The sequence below is a fragment of the Heteronotia binoei genome, chromosome 5 (assembly GCF_032191835.1).
Source record: "Heteronotia binoei isolate CCM8104 ecotype False Entrance Well chromosome 5, APGP_CSIRO_Hbin_v1, whole genome shotgun sequence".
NCBI classification, from domain to species: domain Eukaryota; kingdom Metazoa; phylum Chordata; class Lepidosauria; order Squamata; family Gekkonidae; genus Heteronotia; species Heteronotia binoei.
Genome location: NC_083227.1, coordinates 9,265,382 through 9,288,941, shown reverse-complemented (window position 1 = coordinate 9,288,941; position 23,560 = coordinate 9,265,382). Strand labels below are relative to the sequence as shown.

General features: G+C 48.2%; 1 protein-coding gene across 1 annotated transcript; it reads left to right on the top strand.

Annotated features, from left to right (window-relative positions):
• The first annotated feature begins 2,199 nt into the window (after positions 1–2,199).
• LOC132571660 (zinc finger protein 14-like) lies at positions 2,200–17,761 on the top strand. The gene is made up of 7 exons (XM_060238453.1): positions 2,200–2,315; positions 8,523–9,024; positions 9,259–9,373; positions 12,158–12,234; positions 12,408–12,534; positions 15,633–16,997; positions 17,136–17,761. Exons 2-7 carry the CDS (start codon positions 8,611–8,613, stop codon positions 17,759–17,761), a joined length of 2,724 nt encoding a protein of 907 aa, XP_060094436.1. The 5' UTR covers positions 2,200–2,315; positions 8,523–8,610.
• Positions 17,762–23,560: the final 5,799 nt, after the last annotated feature.

Below are 23,560 nucleotides of genomic sequence, written 5' to 3'. Positions count from 1 at the left end.
AATTTCCTTCCTAATAATTCCCAGCATATAGTTGGCCTTTTTTATTGCAATCGCACACTGTCTTGAAAACAACCCCTGATTAGATTGATGGTGTGGTGGAAGAAGTGGAAAGCCTGGTGAAATCTCTCCAGGGCTTCTTTGCCGTGGGTCCAGATGAACTGAATTAGCAACCATACCCCCCCTTCCCCCTTCCTGGGGTGGATTTGGCAACTCTGTTTGGAGTCTGTGAGCAGCCTTGCCCTTTAATAAAAAGGCAGGATTCAGCTTTCTTTCTTTTGTCCTTTTTGCACATCAGCTTTGCCTGTTTGGAGAGCTGGTTTGGTGTAATGGTTCAGAGCACGAATTCTAATTTGGAGGAACCGGTTTTGATTCCCCATGCCTCCTCCACATGTAGCTTCTGGTATGACCTTGGGCCAGTCACAAGTTCTCTCAGAGCTGTTCTCTAAAGAGCAGCTCTAGAAAGAGCTCTCAGCCCCACCCACCTCAAAGGGTGTCTGTTGTGAGGGAGGAAGGGAAAGGAGATTGTAGGCCGCTCTGAGCCTCTGTCCTTGAAAGGGCAGCTGCTGTGAGAGCCCTCTCAGCCCCACCCACCTCACAGGGTGTCTGTTGTGGAGGAGGAAGGGAAAGGAGATTGTGAGCCGCTCTGAGACTCTTTGGAGTGGAGGGCGGGATATAAATCCAATATCTTCATCTACCTCACAGGGCGTCTGTTGTGGGGGAGGAAGGGAAAGGAGATTGTAGGCCGCTCTGAGCCTCTGTCCTTGAAAGGGCAGCTGCTGTGAGAGCCCACTCCAGCCCCACCCACCTCACAGGGTGTCTGTTGTGGGGGAGGAAGGGAAAGGAGATTGTAGGCCGCTCTGAGCCTCTGTCCTTGAAAGGGCAGCTGTTGTGAGAGCCCTCTCAGTCCCACCCACCTCACAGGGTGTCTGTTGTGGGGGAGGAAGGTAAAGGAGATTGTAGGCCACTCTGAGACTCTGTCCTTGAAAGAGCAGCTGCTGTAAGATCCCTGTCAGCCCCACCCACCTCACAGGGTGTCTGTTGTGGGGAAGGAAGGGAAAAGAGATTGTGAACCGCTCTGAGACTCTGTTCTTGAAAGGGCAGCTGCTGTGAGAGCCCTCTCAGCCCCACCCACCTCACAGGGTGTCTGTTGTGGAGGAGGAAGGGAAAGGAGATTGTAGGCCACTCTGAGACTCTGTCCTTGAAAGAGCAGCTGCTGTGAGAGTCCTCTCAGCCCCACCCACCTCACAGGGTGTCTGTTGTGGGGGAGGAAGGGAAAGGAGATTGTAGGCCACTCTGAGACTCTGTCCTTGAAAGGGCAGCTGCTGTCAGAGTCCTCTCAGCCCCACCCACCTCACAGGGTGTCTGTTGTGGGGGAGGAAGGTAAAGGAGATTGTAAGCCGCTCTGAAGCTTTGATTCAGAGAGAAGGGCGGGGTATAAATCTGCAGTCTTCTTCAGGGCCAAACTGAGCATCTATTCATTTCACCCCGGGAAACCTATCTCCTGGATCCATGCTCTGAGCAAACGGAACTTTGCACTTTTTGTCTAAGACCTGGGAGAGCTCAGACCTTGCTTTTGTCAAGATCGCCAAAAATCAAGTTATTGTTTAAACCACTTTAAACACTCAGCTATACCTCCAGGTTACGTTTTTACCTCCTTATGGAGACCCTCTGGACATGCTCAGTGTGTCTTGCCTTTCCAGAGACTTTGCACCCTATTAGCCATCGTTATATCCATGAAATAAATTTCTGCACGAGGGCCTGAATTTTCAGCACAAACGGGAAAAAACAACTGGATGAGTCGTGACCTAGAAATGGACTGACTTCTGCTGCAGAGAAAGCATGTCTTCTGTTAAACATAAACTCAATCGGCAAACACGGCCGGGAACTGGGGTATTGATTCGTCTCCATTCCTCATGCCTAATTTTCCTAGCCTCTTGATTGTGTGCATTTTGATTGCTTATCTGTGATTGTATTCCTACATATCTCCTAGTAAACGTTTTAAAATATTTTTTACTCTGGAGTCTTCCTTCCGATACTGGACCTTTTTATTACTGATGGAAAGTTCTCTGCTCCAAAAATATCTCTACCTAGACTCTAAAGGTAAAGATAGTCCCCTATGCAAGCGCCAGTCATTTCCGACTCTGGGGTGACGTCGCATCATGACATTTTTGTGGCAGACTTTTCACAGGGTGGTTTGCCATTTGGCGTGAGTCGAAGGACGAGAGCTCTTGGCTTGTGGCTCTTAGCCTGGGGGCTCTGCGAGAAGCCAGAAAAACCAGGAACTGGGGGCCCTAAGCTCCTTGTGTCCCAATAAGGTAAGTAGACTTTAAACAAGGAGAGTCACATAAAAACAAAAGATATTAAAGGTGGTGAGGGGGGGGGTTGTATATTAAAGAAGCAATTGTGAAGGCAGAATGCCAGCAGGAAGGTGGGGGCTATCCAGTGTTTTGCACTGAGTGTCCCGTGTATGACTATCTGCTCACAGGACAGAAGTCTTGGGTGTGTGCTCGATGCAAGGAGCTCCTGGTCCTCAGGGAACGAGTTCGTACCCTTGAGGCCGAGGTAGGGTGGCCATAATGTCTGAAGGCCAGCCAGGGACACCTTTGGGGGGGGGGGAAGGTAGGGGTGCGCGCCGCCGGAAACAGGAAGTGATGTCACTTCCGGTGATGTCACTTCCGGTGATGGCATGCCACCGCCGGAAACAGGAAGTGACATCACTTCCTGTGACATCATTTCCCCCGCGCCACCTGCCGGAAACAGGAAGTGACGTCACTTCCGGTGATGTCATGCCACCGCCAGAAACAGGAAGTGACATCACTTCCTGTGACATCATTTCCCCCAAATGCCACTGCCGGAAACAGGAAGTGACTTCACAGCACTTCCTGTGACGTCCCCTAAAATCCCCCAAATATCACCGCCGGAAACACCAAGATTATTTATAGAGAGGGAAAGGGGGAAATAAAGTTAAATAAAACTCTTTTTTTACTTTTTTCAACGTGAGAAGACTAGAGAGAACGGGTTCCACGCTGAGAAGCCAGACAGATTCCAGTGAGATTCCAGGGGAAGTTCTCCAAGAGAGTTATGCCTACACTATTAGTACAGTGTAGTGAAGCAGAATTACAGAAATCCTGACTAGCCTTCCCAAGCCTCCCGCCCTGGCGGGAGAATACTGGATTTTCAGCCTCTTTTCCCGCTTTCCATAACTCTGGAAGCGGGGGGAGGAGGGGGGAATGGCGCCAAGGAGCATTTGCGTCGTCCGGGGAGGAGGTGCTGAGCCTGGCAAGGGAAATCTTGAGAAGGGAGGCTGGCTCGCCAGCGAGCGGGTGGAGGTGGCTGCCGAACGCAGGCGGGTCTTGACGGACTCCAATGCCCGATGCTTCTCCTCCTCCCTTCCCTTCCCACCCAGCCCCGTTGCAGCAGCCGTTCTTCCTTTTCGCAAGCTGCTTCCCGCGCCCAGTCAGCTGGCTGGGGGGGGGGGGGAGGAGAGAAGCCCCGCCTGCAAAGGACCATGTGCCTTTGCACCTCCGGAGGCTTGATTGCAAGGCTCCACTTTGGGATGGTGTGACTGCTGCTGTAAAGAAGCTGGCAGCAACTCGTGAGTAGAAAGGCCAGTCCCTCGCTTCAGTTGCCAGAAAGGGGGGGGGGGGAGGGAGGAGGAGAGGGAAACGTCTTCATTATTCCCTATGTGGAGATCAATTCTCATAGGGTATAATGGGGAATTAATCTGGAGGTTTTGGGGGCTCTGGGGGAGCTGTTTTTTGAGGTAGAGGCACCAAATTTTCAATATAGTATCTAGTGCCTCTCCCCAAAGTACCCTCCAAGTTTCAAAACGATTGGACCAGGGGGTCCAATTCTATGAGCCCCAAAAGAAGGTGCCCCTATTCTTTGTTATTTCCTATAGAAGGAAGACATTTTAAAAAGTGTGCTGTCCCTTTAAATGTGATGGCCAGAACTCTCTTGGAGTTCAATTATGCTTGTCACACCCTTGTTCTTGGCTCCGCCCCAATGTCTCCTGGCTCCACCCCCAAAGTCTCCTGGCTCCTCCCCCAAAGTCCCCAGATATTTCTTGAATTGGACTTGGCAACCCTAATCCTGACTGTCATTTGGAATAAAAAGAGAGCCATCTCTTAGAACGGGATGGTGGTGCAAATGTAAAAAGGAGCTCCTTTGATGTATCACTACTGCATTTTTACATGCAAAACTGGTATGAACCTCTCTCTGGGTGCACACTACTTACATACAACTCTCTATCACAGATCTGTAGGAAAAACAGTATGCTAAGACACTAGGGTCAGGTTCCCTGCATAAGAACATAAGAGAAGCCACGTTGGATCAGGCCAGTGGCCCCTCCAGTCCAACACTCTGTGTCACATAAGAACATAAGAGAAGCCATGTTGGATCAGGCCAGTGGAGGGAGGGAGCTCCCTCCAAGTGGGAGAAAAAATCAAGAAGGTAGGCTGGAAATGGGGCCTGCAAACCAGAGCAGGCACGTTCTACCACACTCTCCATTCTCTGCATGGTTCTGCCTAGAGTCACATGTCTTTACAGGTCTCTCATGTAAAAATAATTCCATCGTTGTGGGACCCAGGGGGCCGGCGCAGCAGCACGCCGAAGCAGCCTGTCACAGGTCGAGATGCAGGACAGGAACCCGGAAGTGACCGACAGGCTGCTTCAGCGTGCCGCTGCGCCGGCCCCCTGGGCCCCACAACGATGGGACCGATGCCACAGGGATGGGCTCGAAACACTCTATGACCCCTCAAAAGAACAGCAGTCTAGCTCGCTTCCCCCGAGCCCTGCCACCATAAGCCTCAAGGGGGCTCATTTTGCGGCATCTCCCGGCAGGAGGGTGGCATCCGCACGGGACACATATCAAATGAAAGAGGGGGCGCAGGGCTATCAGAAACAGCCAGCGGAGGGAGTCGCGAGACCACCCCACTGGGGGATCCACACCCCGAAAGTGATGAAGGTGGCGCAGATAGAGCCAACAGAGCAAACAGGACAAAATAAATAGGCTGCATTATGCAGCACAGTTGAGAAAGTGCCTTATCCCATATACTGATGAAGTAAATACAGGATCTGAGAACAAAATTGCACCAGAAGACACAAACACAAAGCTCCCTTACACTGAATCAGTGCTTGGGTCCACCAAAGTCAGTATTGTCTACTCCAGTCACAAACACAAAGCTCCCTTACACTGAATCAGTGCTTGGGTCCACCAAAGTCAGTATTGTCCACTCCAGTCACAAACACAAAGCTCCCTTACACTGAATCAGTGCTTGGGTCCACCAAAGTCAGTATTGTCACATAAGAACATAAGAGAAGCCCTGTTGGATCAGGCCAGTGGCCCATCCAGTCCAACACTCTGCGTCACATAAGAACATAAGAGAAGCCCTGTTGGATCAGGCCAGTGGCCCATCCAGTCCAACACACTGTGTCACATAAGAACATAAGAGAAGCCCTGTTGGATCAGGCCTGTGGCCCATTCAGTCAGGAAGGGAGGAGGGAGGGAGGGAGGGAAGGAAGGGAGGGAAGGAAGGAAGAAAGGAAGGAAGGAAGGAGGGAAGGGAGGGAGGGAAGGAAGAAAGGAAGGGAGGGAGGGAGGGAAGGAAGGGAGGAGGGAGGGAGGGAAGGAAGGAAGGAAGGAAGGAAGGGAGGAAGGAAGGAAGGGAGGAAGGGAGGAGGGAGGGAGGGAGGGAAGGGAGGAAGGGAGGAGGGAGGGAGGGAAGGAAGAAAGGAAGGAAGGGAGGGAAGGAAGGAAGAAAGGAAGGAGGGAGGGAGGAAGGAGGGAGGGAGGGAAGGAAAGAAGGCCAGCCGCTCCCCCCGCCAGCCCCCCCCCCCCCGCTTTTGGCTTACCTGGATCCAGGGCGGTGGCGGCCTCTCCTCCGGGCTGCTGGCGGGGCTGGCGGCGGCTGTGGAGGCCGGAGAGGCCGGCGCTGGTCTCTGGAGGCCTCCAGGGACCAGCGCTGGCCTCTCCACGCTGCCTCCGCTGGTCTCTGGAGGCCTCCAGGGACCAGCGCCGGCCTCTCCACGCTTCCGGCGCTGGCCTCTGGAGGCCTCCAGGGACCAGCGCCGGCCTCTCCACGCTTCCGGCGCTGGCCTCTGGAGGCCTCCAGGGACCAGCGCCGGCCTCTCCACGCTTCCGGCGCTGGCCTCTGGAGGCCTCCAGGGACCAGCGCCGGCCTCTCCGGACCCCGCGCGCGGGCGGGGAGGGCGGGGAGTGAGGCAGCCAGCGTCCCTGCGCGTGCGCACACCACTGTGCGCACGTGCAGGGACGCTGGCTACCTCACTCCCCGCGTTCCCCGCCCGCGCGGCCCGCCGGCTCCCCGCTGGCTATACCGGGACCTTGTAATGGTCCCGGTATAGGCAGCCCGGGAGCCGGGATTGGGTGGCCAGAACCGGGAAAGTCCCGGGAGACCGGGACGGTCTGGCCACCCTAGGTGGTTTCCTTAGAAGTAAGTTATGGAGCAGTGGGGGGAGGGGGAGATGAGCTTTTAGATATTGGAAGAAAGGGAGGCGGAGACCATCCCAACCAAGCCAGGCCTGTCCTAGGCTGGTCAACTCCCTCCAGCGTATCCGTTTTCTCCCAGGGAACTGATCGCTGTCCCTTGGAGTTGGGTTCTAATTCTGGGAGAACTTCAGGCCCCACCAGAACCTGAGAAATTCACAGAAACACCTAAAGCCACCATAACCCACTACTGTGAATACGCAGCTAATACACAGATCCAAGTAGGCGGCCGTGTTAGTCTGAAGTAGTAGAACAAAATAGGAGTCGATTGCACCTTTAAGACCAGCTTCGTTTTATTCAGAACGTCAGCTTTCGTGTCCTCTCTAAGCACCCTTCATCAGACGAGGAATCCAGCAGGAGCAGAGCCACGCATAGCTGGTAGGCAGTGGCCCAGAATGCCAAATGGTACAGATTTCAGATCCAATGACAGAATAGTAAAATGATCTGGTAGGCAGTGGCTTAGTGCCGTATTCCTCGTCTGATGAAGTGTGCTTAAGGGCACATGAAAGCTTACGTTCTGAATACAACGAGTAGAAGAAGAAGAAGATATTGGATTTATATCCCGCCCTCCACTCCAAAGAGTCTCAGAGCGGTTCACAATCTCCTTTCCCTTCCTCCCCGACAACAGACACCCTGTGAGGTGGGTGGGGCTGGAGAGGGCTCTCACAGCAGCTGCCCTTTCAAGGACAACCTCTGCCAGAGCTATGGCTGACCCAAGGCCATTCCAGCAGGTGCAAGTGGAGGAGTGGAGAATCAAACCCAGTTCTCCCAGATAAGAGTCCACGCACTTAACCACTACACCAAACTGGCTCAAACTGGCTCTGAGTACATTTTTACTGCAGATCCAAATATTGTTTCTTACGCTCAGTAATCAATCGATCAGTCCACATCTCTTTCATGAGTATATCCGTTGCACAGATCACAATATAAAGTGCCCCTAAAACGCTCTTAAAGTGCAAGCGTCTTCTCAACCCCTCACAAGAGCAGGGGGAAAAGTGCTTGGGCGGATCCTGCGTTTCTTGAATCAAGGGCTTGCAGAAAGACTGCTCCATTTCATATGTCGATTTCAGTGCAAAGTGGGAGCCTTATGAGGATAGCAGGGATCCATTTCTCAGGAATTTCTTTGGAACTGTAGGAAACGTTGTTGGTTAGTTATTCAGGGTAGTTGATGATTTTGGCTTCAGCCACCTAGAGGTTGATAATTCTGTTAGGCACCAGTTTTGTTCAGCTATGTAATTGGGGTTTGTGGGGGAGCAGCGATAATCAGTGTTTTGCAGTGTAAGAAAAGTTAAATATATACAGACGGTAGCACCAGAACCAGTGGGTTGAAATTAAATCAAAAGAGTTTCCGGCTCAACTTTAGGAAGAACATCCTGACTGTTAGAGTGATTCCTCAGTGGAACAGGGCTTCCTCGGGAGGTGGTGGGCTCTCCTTCCTGGAAGGTTTTTAAGCAGAGGCTAGATGGTCATCTGACAGCGATGAACATTCTGTGAATTTAGCCATGAAATTAAAAGACGTTTGCTCCTTGGGAGGACAGCTATGGCGAACCTGGGCAGTATAATAAAAAGTAGAGACATCGCCCTGCCAACAAAAGTCCCTTTAGTCAAAGCGATTGTTGGAACTCTCTGTCTGGGGCAGTGATGCTCTGTTTTCTAGGTGCCTAGGCGGGGGGGGCACAGTGGGAGGGCTTCTAGTGTCCTGGCCCCACTGATGGACCTCCTGATGGCACCTGGGGGTTTTTTTTGCCACTGTGTGACACAAAGTGTTGGACTGGATGGGCCATTGGCCTGATCCAACATGGCTTCTCTTATATTCTTATGATCTTCATTCAGGGTGAGCTGGAATACGGGGCCAGGAGAAAACTGTGATGATTCTCTGGATGAAGGACTTGTTGCATATTCTCTGCTTCTTTTTTGGAGTGGAGGTTGTATTTATATATGTGTCTGCATGTTTGTGTGTGTATATATATACGTATTTTCCTTTTTACACATCTCCTGTCTGTCTCTGTCCCCTCAGAGAGAAAACTCTCTTCATAGTGAAGTGAATAAAGGCAACTTTTCAGAGACAGAGGTGGCCCAAGAGAAGGGGAAGGAGATGGAATATAATGACCCAGAAGGACCTGGAACTGACAAGACAGCAAGCAAAGGCCCCTGATCCCATCCCACCTGGAAGTGGTGTTGAATTCTGGGAAAGGGCTGTGTCAGAGCCCCTGGCTAAGGACACCATGACCTCAGAAGGATGTTGCCAACGTTTCTGGCTATTCCGCTACCATGAGGTGGGTGGGCCCCGAGAGGTTTGCAGCCAGCTCCATTTACTTTGCAGCCAGTGGCTGAAACTGGAGAGGCGCACCAAGAAGCAGATCCTGGACCTGGTGATCCTGGAGCAGTTCCTGACTCTCCTGCCCCAGGAAATGCAGGGCTGGGTCAGAGGATGTGGGCCGGAGACCAGTTCCCAGGCGGTGGCCCTGGCCGAAGGTTTCCTCCTGAGCCAGGCGGAGGAGAAGAGGCAGGCTGGACAGGTGAGGGGATTCCCTCCAGGTGTATCTAATTCAAGCAACAATATCTGTCCTTATCTTAAAGTTTCCTTGCCAGATAATTGTGTAGAGCCTCTTCTGCTAGAGAATTTCTGACCCCTGCAGATAACTCATCAGATCTGCTGATAGGAGGGTATAGAATGTGGGGGTGGGGCAGGATCCATTCCTTGGTCTCTTTTCCATTCCATCTCTTACCCCTCTCCCTTGCTGCTGTTTCAGATGCGGGGACCACCTTTGGAGATGGAAGCTGCAATCCCTGAGGCAGAAGGAGCTTCCTTGGAGCAGGGGCAGAGGGTGCAGGCGGTGGAGCGTGCCCAAGATGCCCTCTCCTGTGGTAAGGACTCCTTGTGCTTGGGGAGCCTGTGAATGTGATGGGTAGGAAGTTCAGGTCAGGTGGAAAAATACATATTTCTGATCTGCAGACAACCCAGAGTTAATTGGTGGCCCTCAATGCCCACACTTTGTGATGTCTCTAAAAGATCAGACAAACTCTTGTAGGGTAATTTGTCCCATAAATTAAAAAATTAATATCTCACCTTCCTTCCCTAAAAGGCCTCAAATTCCCTGGGGAGGGTGGAAGGTAGGCAAACCTCAATAGGGACCCTCCACCTTCTGTGGGAGCAGAGCTCTAATAACCAGTCCCTGGGGGCCAATAATCATAGGGAAATCTGCCCTCAGTTCTTGTGCTTGACGGGTCATCCGGGGGGCTGCTGTGGGCAGCAGGGTGTGTAGAATGTGGATTCAGATTTGCACTAGAACATGCACAGAGTGCCAGGTACATTTGCACTAACTCTAATCATAGAAGATATTTGCATTAACTCTGATCACAGAACCTGCCTTAAAATGCACAAAATAGCACTTTTCTATGAGCTATAGGCCTAGTGATTTTGGGAACAAAGAAGAATATGCTTTCTTATTGGAATCTTTGCTAAGCACATTGCATATCCCTTTTCTCTAGCAAGAATATGTTATCAGCGTATGTTCTGTAAACATCTTCTAGGAGAAAGTAAAGCATTCTCCTATCACCAGGAAAAAGGGCAGAATCACCCCGCGCAGTAGAGATTTCGCTTACTGACACATTTTCTGGAAATCTAAGACAAAGAACTTGCACAACATCCCTTGGCCATCTGCACATTCCTAGAGGAACACGTAACCACAGAGTTCTGTCGAGATGTCATATGCCAGGAAGGCAGGAGACTGGGAGTACAGAACAAAGAAATCCCCAAGCAATTATCTCATCCTGAAAGAGACGGGTTTCTTTGAGCCAATAGGAAAAGTCTAAAACCTAAACGCGAGAACTTTGTAACCAATCCTCAGGCCGGTCTTTGTTATCAAAATTGTATAAACGTTATGCCTTTTTATAGATGGCTTTGAGGAAAAACGCAGGAAGGATGTTGGTACAGAAAGAGAGAGAGTGTTGCTTTTCCTCCTGCCATTGGTGGTAATAAAGGAATCTCTGGATCGACCTTCTTGAACCTCTGGCTGTTGAGTCTCTTAAAGATGAGGTTCAATGTGGCCAAGTGCAAAGTAATGCACATTGGGGCCAAAAATCCTAGCTATAAATATAAGTTGATGGGGTGTGAACTGGCAAAGACTGGCCGAGAGAGAGATCTTGGGGTTGTGGTAGATAACTCACTGAAAATGTCAAGAGAGTGTGTGATTGCAATAAAAAAGGCCAATGCCATGCTGGGAATTATTAGGAAGGGAATTGAAAACATATCAGCCAGTATCATAATGCCCCTGTATAAATCGATGGTGCGGCCTCATTTGGAATACTGTGCACGATTCTGGTTACCACACCTCGAAAAAGATATTATAGTGTTGGAAAAAGTGCAGAAAAGGGCAACTAGAATGATTAATGGTTAGAACTTTAAAGATTAAAGGTTTCCCTGTGAAGAAAGGCTAAAACGCTTGAGGCTCTTTAGTTTGGAGAAGCGTCAACTGCAGGGTGACATGACAAAGGTTTACAAGGATATGCATGGGATAGAGAAGGCAGAGAAAGAAGTCCTTTTCTCCCTTTCTCACAATACAAGAACTCGTGGGCATTCAATGAAATTGCTGTGCAGTCAGGTTAGAATGGATAAAAGGAAGTCCTTCACCCAAAGGGTGATTAACATGTGGAATTCACTGCCACAGGAGGTGGCAGCGGCTACAAGCATAGCCAGCTTCAAGAGGGGATTGGATAAACGTATGGAGCAGAGGTCCATAAGTTGGAACTCTCTGTCTGGGGCAGTAATGCTCTATTCTTGGTGCTTGGGGGGTGGCACAGTGGAAGGGCTTCTAGCCCCACTTGTGGACCACCTAATGGCACTTGGGGGGTTTTTTTGTGGCCCCCGTGTGACACAGAGTGTTGGACTGGATGGGCCATTGGCCTGATCCAACATGGCTTCTCTTATGTTCTTATGTGACACAGAGTGTTGGACTGGATGGGTCATTGGCCTGATCCAACATGGCTTCTCTTATGTTCTTATGTGACACAGAGTGTTGGACTGGATGGGCCATTGGCCTGATCCAACATGGCTTCTCTTATGTTCTTATGTGACACAGAGTGTTGGACTGGATGGGCCATTGGCCTAATCCAACATGGCTTCTCTTATGTTCTTAAATTGGGCTGGGGGACTCTATTGGCATTGATGGTGTGCACAACAGGTGTGGAGTAGGGATGGCAGGCTATGGTCCAGCACTTGCAGGTGCTCTGTAGTGGGTCAGGGTGGGGCTTGGGACAGATGTGGTATCATGTTGAAGTTGCATCTTGCTGAAAACCTGGTTGTGAAGTTGGCATGCCCAGAGACACTCTGAAAACTCTTCCATATGACCCTCAAGTCTCCAGAATTGCTCCGCTTATGTCTGGTCGCACGTGACAGTGAGGTTTTCATCCTATTGCATTTCCACTCCACTTTTCCCTCCCTGTAGAGCAAACACAACTTTCACAGAAGCATTTATAATCCCTGAGGCTCAGAGGTCCCTGCTGCTTCTCTTCTGTCTCTCTCAGAATGTAGTAAAAAGTGTTTTAAAAATGTGTTGAGTGTACTAAGGGCAAGGTTTCACAACCCTGGAAAGGAGGTTTGTGAAGCAGAGACCAAAGAAGCAAACAACCTTCTTTCCTCCCTTAACTCAGGAACAGGCAGTGAAGAGATGCCATTGAGCCATTGTCTTTTCAGAGGGGTGGAAAAGGCTGCTGCACCTCCAATCCAGGTAGGAGACATGAATGGGGTGGGGGTGGGGGGACAATGAGAGATCCTTTGAATGCTGTTCCATTTACCCATCCCAAGCCTTATTTTCCGTACCATCCCAGGCTACTCCCTTCCAGTGTGCGATCTCTGCCTGGCTTGATCTCTGAAGAGGAGGGAATCTTCTTTTTCTTCCAGGGTCCCTTTTCCTTTGAGGAGGTGTCGGTCTCTTTCACGGAGGCAGAGTGGGCCCTGCTGGATCCGGGACAAAGAGCTCTGTACAGGGAAGTCATGCTGGAGAACTATGAGAACGTGGCCTCTCTGGGTAAGGATCTTTCATGGGTGCCAAAGGTGCAACTCGCTGCCATTGTGAAGAGGAATGAATCAAGATATTGAATAGCAATGTATCATTTTAAGGTCTGTCTCTCTACTTGGGGAGGGGCTTTGGCTCCCTGATAGAACATCTGCTTGGCATGCAGAAGGTCCCCAGTTCAATTGTCAGCATCTCTGGAGTAAAGGATCAGGTAGGAGGGGAAGAGAAAGATCTCTGCCTGAGACCCTGGAGAGCCGATGCCAGACTAAGTAGATTATACTGACTCCAAGGGACCAAGGGTCTGATTCAGTATATGGAAACTTCATTCTTCATAGAATCATAGAATTGGAACTGGCCTCCAGGGTCACCTAGTTCAATCCTCTGCAAAATGCAGGGAACCCACAGGGGCCAGAAAAGCCCAAGCACAGCATGTAGTTACATAAGGTGAAAGAACTACCAACAACATCCTTAAATTCTATCACACGAGAGGGGCTCTTGATGGTCCAGCTGCCCAAAAAACTATTTCAAGTGAAGGCAGTTGCACAAATGCTCTGTGGCACTCTATTGACCCTTCCTCTTCCAGTTCTGCCTCTCTCAAGAGGGTTCAGACCAATATCCTCAGAATGATCCTTCAGGTCTCCAGATGTGTCCCGAACGACTCTTGGGACAATAAGTAAGAAGTAAGAGTAAGAAGAAGTTAGAGTAAGAAGAAGACCAAGGACATGGTATGCCCATTGCGAGGGCAGGAAAGTGAAATTGTAACAGGTGATGAAGAGAAGGCAGAATTGATCAATCCCTACTTTTCTTCAGTCTTCTCTTCTGAGGGAAACAGTGCTCAACATGGCAAAAACAGGACATATAAAGAGGGTATGGAGTTCCAACCTACGATCAGCATAGGGGTAGTACAAAAACACCTTGTTTCTTTAAATGAAACCAAGTCCTCAGGGCTAGATGAACTGCATCCCAAGAGTACTAAAAGAGTTTGCAGATGTAATTTCTGAGACTCTGGCCATTATTTTTGAGAATTCTTGGAGAACAGGAGAGATGCCAGAAGATTGGAGGCTGGCAAATGTTGTCCCCATCTTCAGGAAGGAAAAAGGAGGATCCGGGTAACTACCGACCCGTCAGCTTGATGTCTATACCAGGAAAAGTTTTTGAACAAATCATCAGTCAGTCCTGGAACATTTATAAAGGATGGCTGTGATTTCTAAGAGCCAGTATGGGTTTCTCAAGAACAAGGCATATCAGACTAACCTGATCTCTTTTTTTGAGAAAGTGACTACCTTGCTGGATCAGGGGAATGCTGTAGACATAGTTTATCTTGATTTCAGTAAGGCTTTTGATAAAGTTCCACATACTATCATTGACAAGTTATTAAAATGTGGTTTGGATCCTCTTACCGTTAGGTGGGTCTGTAACTGGTTGACAGATCGCACCCAAAGAGTGCTTGTGAATGGTTCCTCATCCTCTTGGAGAGGAGTGACAAGTGGAGTGCCTCAAGGATCTGTCCTGGGACCTGTTTTGTTCAACATCTTTATAAATTATTTGGATGAAGGAATAGGGGGAATGCTTATTAAATTTGCTGATGCTACTAAATTGGGAGGGGTTGTAAACACAGTAGAAGAAAGAAACAGGATCCAGGATGATCTTGACAGGCTAGGAAACTGGGCTGAAACCAATAAAATGAATTTTAACAGTGATACATGTAAAGTTCTGCATTTCGTTAGGAATAATCCCATGCATGGTTATAGGATAGGGGAGACTTGTCTGGGCAGTAGTATGTGCAAAAAGGATCTAGGGGTCTTATGGACCATATGCTGAACATGAGAACAGTGTGATGCGGTGGCTAAAAAGGCAAATGCAATTTTGGGCTGTATCAACAGAAGTAGAGTGTCCAGATCACGTGAAGTGATGATATCGCTTTCCTCTGCTCTAGTAAGACCTCACCTGGAGTCTTGTGTTCAGTTTTGGGCACTACATTTTAAGAAGGATATAGACAAGCTGGAACAGGTCCAGAGGAGGGCATCGAAGATGGTGAGGGGTCTGGAGACCAAGTCCTATGAAGAAATGTTGAATGAGCTGGGCATGTTTAGCCTGGAGAGGCGGTGACTGAGAGGTGATATGATCACCATCTTCAAATACTTGAAGTGCTGTCATATAGAGGATGGTGTGGAATTGTTTTCTGTGGCCCCAGAAGGTAGGACCATAACCAATGAGTTGAAATTAAATCAAAATTTAAATCAAAGATTTTTAAACTAAGGCTAGATGGCCATCTGACAGCGATGAAGATCTTGTGAATTTAGGGGGAGGTATTTGTGAGTTTCCTGCATTGTGCAGGGGGTTGGATTAGATGACCCTGGTGGTCCCTTCCAACTCTATGATTCTGTGTCTCTGTCAGAACTGACTCATCTTTGGGGTGGCCAGTCCTTTATACCTTATCTGGGCCATTATGCAGCCCGCCAAAACTACAGTGCAAAAGTCCGTGCGAAACAGTACAAACTGGTTTCTACCAACACCTTTCTTCTTTAAACATTTAGCAGTTTGAACTGTCTCTGAGAAGAGATAAAGTGTCATTGAGACAGAAGCTTCACTCCCTTATGCAGGGCAGAAACCTGCAATTGTTACAACGGACAGAGCAAAGCCAAGATGAAGCAGGCATAGTGCACCCTCCCCCATTCCTAAGACATTCAGAAATATAAAAATGGCAAGGCCCCTTGGCAGCTGAGAGTGAGCAGCCATCATTGTTGTGTCAAGGGAAAAGGCCAGGAATATCCTTAGGGGATTCCTGATTCACCTCTGAGCAGCATTTGGTTTGGTACAATCACACAGGCTGGTGGGTAAAGAGGGAGGGAGGCCTTCTGGGAGCCTGAAATCTGGAGGCTCAGAAGCTCCTTCTGTGCAAGAGCTCAGCTGAAGCTGTTCACGGGGAAGGGGGTGGGGAGTTATCCTTAAATACTAAACATTCCTGGGAAAAGGTGGCTGTGTGGTTAAGATCAGCCAAAATGGATGAGGCTAAATGGCCACCATTCCTTTCCTTCTATAATCATATAGATGCTGTTCGATCTTACCAGTTTCCCCAAGTGCTAAACATTTCTCTCTCTTTATTCCAGTAGAGGATGATCTGAGGAATGAGGGTGGGGAGAAACTTCATCAGCAAATGCCAGATAGAGTAAAAAATGAAGACTTGAATGAAAATGTAAAGAATGGAGACAGACCTAAAAGAAAGAAAGGTGGTGGTATGGCTGAGAAGCGTGATGGAAGAAAGCAGAATGTACATTTTCCAAAGCACAGGATAAAGAAGGCAAGCAAATCAATTCAGTGTGGAAAGAATTTCAGAAATACATCACAGCTCCTTGTCAACCAAAGAATATACAGAGAGGAGACACCTTTTGAATATTCAGAGATGAGAAATGAATTCAGTCAGAGTAGCTTTCTTCAGCTCCACCAAAAACCCCACACAGGAGAGAAACCCTTTAACTGCCCAGAGTGTGGAAAGAGATTCAGAACAAGTAGCAGTTTTCAACATCATCAGAGAACCCACACAGGGGAGAAACCCTTTGAATGCTCAGAGTGTGGAAAGAGATTCTGTACAAATTGTAAACTTCAACGTCATCAGAGAACCCACACAGGGGAGAAGCCTTTTGAATGCTCAAAGTGTAGGAAGAGATTCAGTACAAGTGGCAATCTTAAGCAACACCAAAGAATTCACACAGGGGAGAAGCCTTTTGAATGCTCGCAGTGTGGAAAGAGATTCAGTAAAAGTGTTAATCTTCAGCAGCACCGAAGAACCCACACAGGGGAGAAACCTTTTGAATGCTTGGAGTGTGGAAAGAGATTCAGTCAGCATAGCAGTCTTCAATATCATCAGAGAACCCACACAGGGGAGAAGCCTTTTGAATGCTCTGAGTGTGGAAAGAGATTCAGTCGGAGTGGCCATCTTCAATATCATCAGAGAACCCACACAGGGGAGAAACCTTTTGAATGCTCAGAGTGTGGAAAGAGATTCAGTCAGCATGGCGGTCTCCAAAATCATCAGAGAACCCACACAGGGGAGAAACCTTTTGAATGCTCAGAGTGTGGAAAGAGATTCAGTATGAGTGGCACTCTTCACCGTCATCAGAGAACCCACACAGGGGATAAAGCTTTTGAATGCTCAGAGTGTGGGAAAAGATTGAGTACTAGAGGCCATCTTCAATATCATCAAAGGACTCACACAGGGGAGAAACCTTTTGAATGCTCAGAGTGTGGAAAGAGATTCAATATAAGTTGTCATCTTCAATATCATCAAAGAACCCACACAGGGGAGAAACCTTTTGAATGCTCAGAGTGTGGAAAGAGATTCAGTATGAGTGGCACTCTTCAACGTCATCAGAGAACCCACACAGGGGAGAAACCTTTTGAATGCTCAGAGTGTGGGAAAAGATTGAATACGAGAGACCATCTTCAATATCATCAGAGAACCCACACAGGGGAGAAACCTTTTGAATGCTCAGAGTGTGGAAAGAGATTCAATACAAGTGGCCATCTTCAATATCATCAAAGAACCCACACAGGGGAGAAACCTTTTGAATGCTCAGAGTGTGGAAAGAGATTCAGTAAAAATGTTAATCTTCAGCAGCACCAAAGAACCCACACAGGGGTGAAACCTTTTGAATGCTCAGAGTGTGGGAAAAGATTCAGTCAGAGTGGCCATCTTCAAAAGCATCAGAGAATCCACACAGGGAAGAAGCCTTTTGAGTGCTTAGTGTGCGTGAAGGGATTCATTTGCAGTGGTCATCTTCAATATCATCAGAGAGCCCACACAGGGGGGAAACCTTTTGAGTGCTCAGAGTGTGGGAAGAGATTCAGTATGAGTGGTAATCTTCAACAGCATCAGAAAACCCACACAGGGGAGAAACCTTTTGAATGCTCAAAGTGTGGAAAGAGATTTAGTCGGAGTGACCATTTTCAACATCATCAGAGAACCCACACAGGGGAGAGACCTTTTGAATGCTCAGAGTGTGGAAAGACATTCAGTCGGAGTGACCATCTTCAACATCATCAGAGAACCCACACAGGGGAGAGACCTTTTGAATGCTCAGAATGTGAAAAGACATTCAGTCGGAATGGCCATCTTCAACGTCATCAGAGAACCCACACAGGAGAGAAAACTTTTGTGTGCTCAGAGTGTGGAAAGAGATTCAGTACAAGTGGCAGCCTTCAAAAGCATCACAGAACCCACATGGGAGAAATAATTTGAATGCTCAGAGTTTGAAAAGAGATTCAGTCAGCGTGGCAATGTTCAACTCAGAGAACCCACACAAGGGAGAAATGTTATGAAGCATCAAAAGCATCAGAGAACACACAGAGGGGAGAACCTTTCGAGTGGACAATGTCCTGCCATAACTCGCCACACCTGGACTCATCAGTGGCCCAAGGGGTGGCTTTCATGAAAGAATGACACCATCCCAATGAATGAGACCACTCTCCCTCCCCCACTGAACTCGCTGATGAGGTGTTGGCCCTTCAGCCTCCGTTACCACAGTGGCAGCTCTCATCCCAGAAGGCCCAATGAGGGTAACAGGAGCAGGCAATGGGACAGGCCCCAGAAGAAGCCAGGACAGACTAATGCATTGGAGAATCCATACAGGAGAAACATTTTAAGTGTTCAGTTAGATTCAGTTAGGTTAGAGTGACCATGTTTGACTGCATCAAAGAAACCACACATGGGGAGGAAATGTTTGAGTGGTCAGATTGATTAAAGAGATTCAGTCAGTGTGACAATTTTCAAAAACATATATGAACTCATATAGGGGAGAAACCTTTTGAATTCTCAGTCTTTAAAAAGAAATTCCATTGCCGAAGGACTCTTTAATGGCAACTGAGATCCTACATAAGGAAGACATGATTTTAATGTTTGGAGCATTGAAGGAGATTCAGTCGAAGCGGTACTCTTCTGCTGCGTCAAAGAACCCACATAAGTATATTCCATGTAACTCCTTAGCCCAGGGGTGTCAAACATGTGACCTAGGGGCCAAATCAGGCCCCCGGAGGGCTCCTATCAGGCCCCTGAGCAACTTCGCCAGGTTTGCTCAATTGCACAGGAGCTACAGAGCAAAACCTCAGTTTTCTCCATTGTTTGAGGCTCCTCCACTCTCCTGGTTCCCTGGGGAGGGAGGGAAAGAGCCAGAGCTTCCTTTGCCCAGTTCCCTGGATCCCATGGGAGAAATACAAAGAAAGCACCTTTAAGACCAACAAGAGCTAATGTTTTAAACATGCTTTGTTTTAATTTTTTTTTAAAAAAAAAATTGTCGTATTTTTCTGTGTCCTTTAAAAAGTTTATATCTTTGTTACCTAATCTTAAACAGATACACACATGGCCTGACATGGCCCAGCTCAGCCCGATAAGGTTTCATTTATCTGGCCCTCATAACAAATGAGTTTAACATCCCTGCCTTAGCCAATAAAAAGAGCTTTCCCTTTTTCACACCTAAAAGACAACCACAGACCATAAACAGTATTGAGAAGATGCTTACTGCTTTAAAAGACTTGAATCTACAGAAGAAACCTTGCCCTAATCAGAGAGAAATGTTATAAATGTTTGGACTGTGGAAGGAGCATTAGCCATATTGAAAATCCCAAAAAGACCCCACAGAGAAGAAAACAAGGATGAGCAATGGGATCTCCAGGTCAGAAAATCAGCTATTTCTCTTTTACAATAGAAGAATTCACCCAAGGGAGGAATCTCATCAATGCTCTGTATGTGGGAAGAGCCTGAGGCACGAATCTCACTTTCATGTTCCTCAGAGAAGTCATAAAAAGGTGAAACTTTCTTGTAGCTGATTCTGATTAGGTTCTTTAAAGGACCAGGTGGTGTTGGTTCAAAAAGGCTGAGAACATAGTTACACCAAGGAGGGAGGGTGCTTTTGGTGGTTCCCCTCCTCTGTGAAACTTGCTATTTCGGGTTATCTGCCAACCTAACTGAATCTTCAAAACTGGTGAAAACATTTCTTTTCCCAGATCCTGTGAAGGAATCTGCTGCTGGTGTAAATATAGTGTGGTGAGATGGCATCCTTACTTCACAAACATTTTTGTCTGAGAAGCAGTTCTAGAGAGCCATTTCTCAACCCTAATCCCTCCCTAGTCCAGCCTACTGTGAGTTTTTTGGGGTTTCACCACTTTGAACATAAGAACATGAGGGAAACCATGTTGGATCAGGCCATCAAGTCCAACACTTTGTGTCACATAAGAACATAAGAGAAGCCATGTTGGATCAGGACAATGGCCCATCCAGTCCAACACTCTGTGTCACATAAGAACATAAGAGAAGCCATGTTGGATCAGGCCAATGGCCCATCCAGTCCAACACTCTGAGTCACATAAGAGAAGCCATGTTGGATCAGGCCAATGGCCCATCCAGTCCAACACTTTGTGTCACATAAGAACATAAGAGAAGCCATGTTGGATCAGGCCAATGGCCCATCCAGTCCAACACTCTGAGTCACATAAGAACATAAGAGAAGCCCTGTTGGATCAGGCCAATGGCCCATCCAGTCCAACACTCTGTGTCACATAAGAACATAAGAGAACCCATTTTGGATCAGGCCAATGGCCCATCCAGTCCAACACTCTGTGTCACATAAGAACATAAGAGAAGCCATGTTGGATCAGGCCAATGGCCCGTCCAGTCCAACACTGTGTGTCACACAGTGGTAAAAAAAAAAGAGGTTCACAAGTGGGGCTAGAAGCCCTTCCACTTTGCCCCCCCTCCAAGCACCAAGAAGTCAAAAGCATTCCGTTTCTTGGATTAATTTCGGTTGAAAGATAACGAGAAGTAAAGGTTCTAAAGATCAGACCTCGCCTTCCCCACAAGATCGGCCCTACCACTAGGCAATGAGGGCACCTGTGTAGGGCACTGGCCTCTGGGGAGTGCCAAATTGGCTGCCCCCCACCATGTTACTCGGGCTTCTCCTCCCCCGCACTTCCCGGAACTGCCAGAGACGTTTGGGTTGGCTGGGCTTTACCTCTGCATTTCCAACTGAGGCTGAGAACTCAGGAGGAAGATCTCCCCCACCCCCATCTCTTGGGAGACTCCGAGAGGCACCAGCGGTGATCCCTCCATCCTATCCTAGCCCATAGGATAGAATGGAGGGATCATGCTGCCTTTGCAGCCCAGAGAAGGGGTTTAAAGTATAATACTCCATCTGTAGAGTTTTGCCACAGTGGCGGCCTAATTCCTGCATTCTATCCTATGGGCCCATAGGACAGACGAATGGAGTCCATAGGCTAGAGCAGCAGTGCCGGAACTGGAGGGAAGCAGAGGGGGGCACTAACCCTGGTTGCCATCAGGAGGCACCAAATTGGGTGCCCCCAAAGGGCAAAAAAATACCATGCCGCCCACCACCCCTTTCTCCTTCCCGAGTCTATGCACAGACTCGGGTAGAGAAAAGGGAGGGGGGGGAACAGCAGAATGTCATTTGCTCCCCGCCCACCCTTTTCTTCTTCCTGGGTCTGTGCAGAGACAGGAAGAAGAAAGGGGTGGGTGGGGGTGATGGTGCTGTGGTGTTTGCTCCATCCTTGGAGCTGAGGACAGAGCAAATGCTGCAGCATTCCTCCCACCCACCCCTTTCTACTTCCACCAGAAGAAAGTGGCGGGTGGGGGGGTGCAGTGGTGTTTGCTTCATTCTCAGAGCTGAGAACAGAGCAAAAGCCACTGCACCACCGCCCCCCCCCCCCGCCCCTTCTCCTTCCTGGGTCTATGCACAGACCCGGGAAGGAAAAAGGGCCGGGAAGCGGTGCGGCGTCATGTGCTCTAACACAGGCTCTGAGGACAGAGTAAATGCCATTGCTCCACAAGTGCCTGTGTTGGGGGTGTGACTTGCCTGGGGTGGTGGGCATGCCCCCCACACCATTTTTTGAGTGGGAGCGCCTTTTTTTAGTTTTGCCCCCACTCAAAAATGGGTACTTCCAGCCCTATAAAGCAGGGGTGTCAAACTCATGTGTTATGAGGGATGGATCTGATGTAATTTTTTCCCATTTGAAAAATTAACAATTAATTGTGCCGGAGCAGTGCCAGATCTGGAGGGAAGCAGAGGGGGCGGTAGTCCAGGGTGCCGTCAGGGGGCACCGGCACAGATCCGGCACAATTAACGATTAAATTCATTTCATATGCATTATATATCAAATTTTGTCATGTATCATACACATTACATAAAAGCAATCAGATAAATTTCATTTCATATTTTTAATTCTATTATAGAAACAGAGAGAAAACATATCCATTAAAGATCTTTATACCTCAAATTACCTCGATGTTACAATCTCTATTGGGCCATCGCATTTATTTTCAAATTATTGAGAAGTTTCTATCTGGTATAAAACTCTTTTCGTTAAAATAGAAGATAACTTGTTCCCTATTATAGTCAAAATCCTCATTTTTTTTGCTCCAGATCCTTGTAATCAAAAAAGGGATTATTCAGCATTTTACCCATTTTATAGAAATGCCACAATTCTTCATACCATTGCTTCTTTGTTGGAGCTGATTGAGCTTTCCAATTTTTGGCAGTAACTAATCTGGCCACATTCTAAACCACTTCCTACCAGCTATATATAGCTCTGCTCACTGTGACCGATTCCTCGTCTGAAGAAGTGTGCATGCAGATACGAAAGCTTACATTCTGAATAAAACTTGGTTGGTCTTAAAGGTGCAACGTGACTCCTGTTTGGAGTTAGGCGATAGTTAGATATCGTCTTATAATACTGAAATTTTATTGCTGCAATTCTGGATGCATTTGAAGGCGAAATCCAAGCTTTAGTCCAATCTATCTCAATTGTTTCCATCATAATTTGTTTTTTTCCAATTCTTTATATATGTTGGAGGTTTGGGATGCAAAATCTCTATTATTATTATTATTTTATAATTTTTAAATACTTTATGCTTCCTATGTTTATCTGGTTCTTTTAGGGTCTCTTCAAATTTTGTTAATGGTCTTTCAAATATCCCGGATCTAATTAGGGTTTGAATTAGATTTCTTACTTGAAAGTATTGTAACCAAGGGATAGGTTTACATCACTTCTCTGCTACTCTTTTATCTATAATCTTTCCTTGTTTATACTAACCTGAGGGTCTGTCAAGATCCTTCTCTGCCCATTCTTGAAAAGGACTATGATACAACCCAGGTGGAAACCAACTTTGATTTACCATGGAAGATAACGGTGATATTTGTAGGAGCTAATTCTTTTCTTTATTTGTCCGATAATCTTATCATATTTGATTAAAAAGGGGACTTGCTGGTGTGAAATAAGATCTTAACTTTGGTTTTGTCCAGATATTTCCAGGAATTGTTAATGGTTCTACATATTTCTTTTCTACCATAATCCATTCCTCTTTTGCTTTTGGGTTTAGTGACTTAACTAATTGTGCCAAATTGGCTGCTATATAATATGCCTTTCAATTTGGGAACTGAAGGCCTCCCTTTTGGTAAGGTTTACATGTCATGCACCTGCTGGCCCCCGCCATGCCCCGCCGTGACCACTGCTCACTTAGTGACCTGGCTTGGGCCGGGGTTCGGCTAGGCGTCCCAGAGGTCTCAGAATGTCGGAGAACAGAGCTGGGTTACCTCACCCATTTATGCTCGTGTCCTCCCCGGCTGTGCTGGGGCTCTACTCTCTCTCCGTCTCGGCAGCCCGTTTCTCTCATCAGCCAACTTCCTCCCTGACCTCTCAGCCTTGCGGCCTTTTATCCCTCTCCCAGCCCCCTCCCTTCCACCCTGGTCCCACCCTCGGGTAGCTCCGCCCCTGCTTATAGGTGGGGACACTGAGGAAGGTCTCCCTGGGGCAGGGTCTGCAGGTGGCTGGAACACTGTGGTTGCTTCTGGGCGCGGCAGCACCAGCCACCCTGGTTAGGGGCTCCTGCCTCCTCCGCCCTCTTGGCCGAACAGCATTCCTGCCCTCTCTCTTCCCGCCGTGGTCGCAGTCTCTCTCCCCGCCGTGGTTGCGGCTCGGCCATCTCACCCATGCCTGGGGGTGGGTCCGTCGGTTCCTGGCTTCAGCCGGCGTC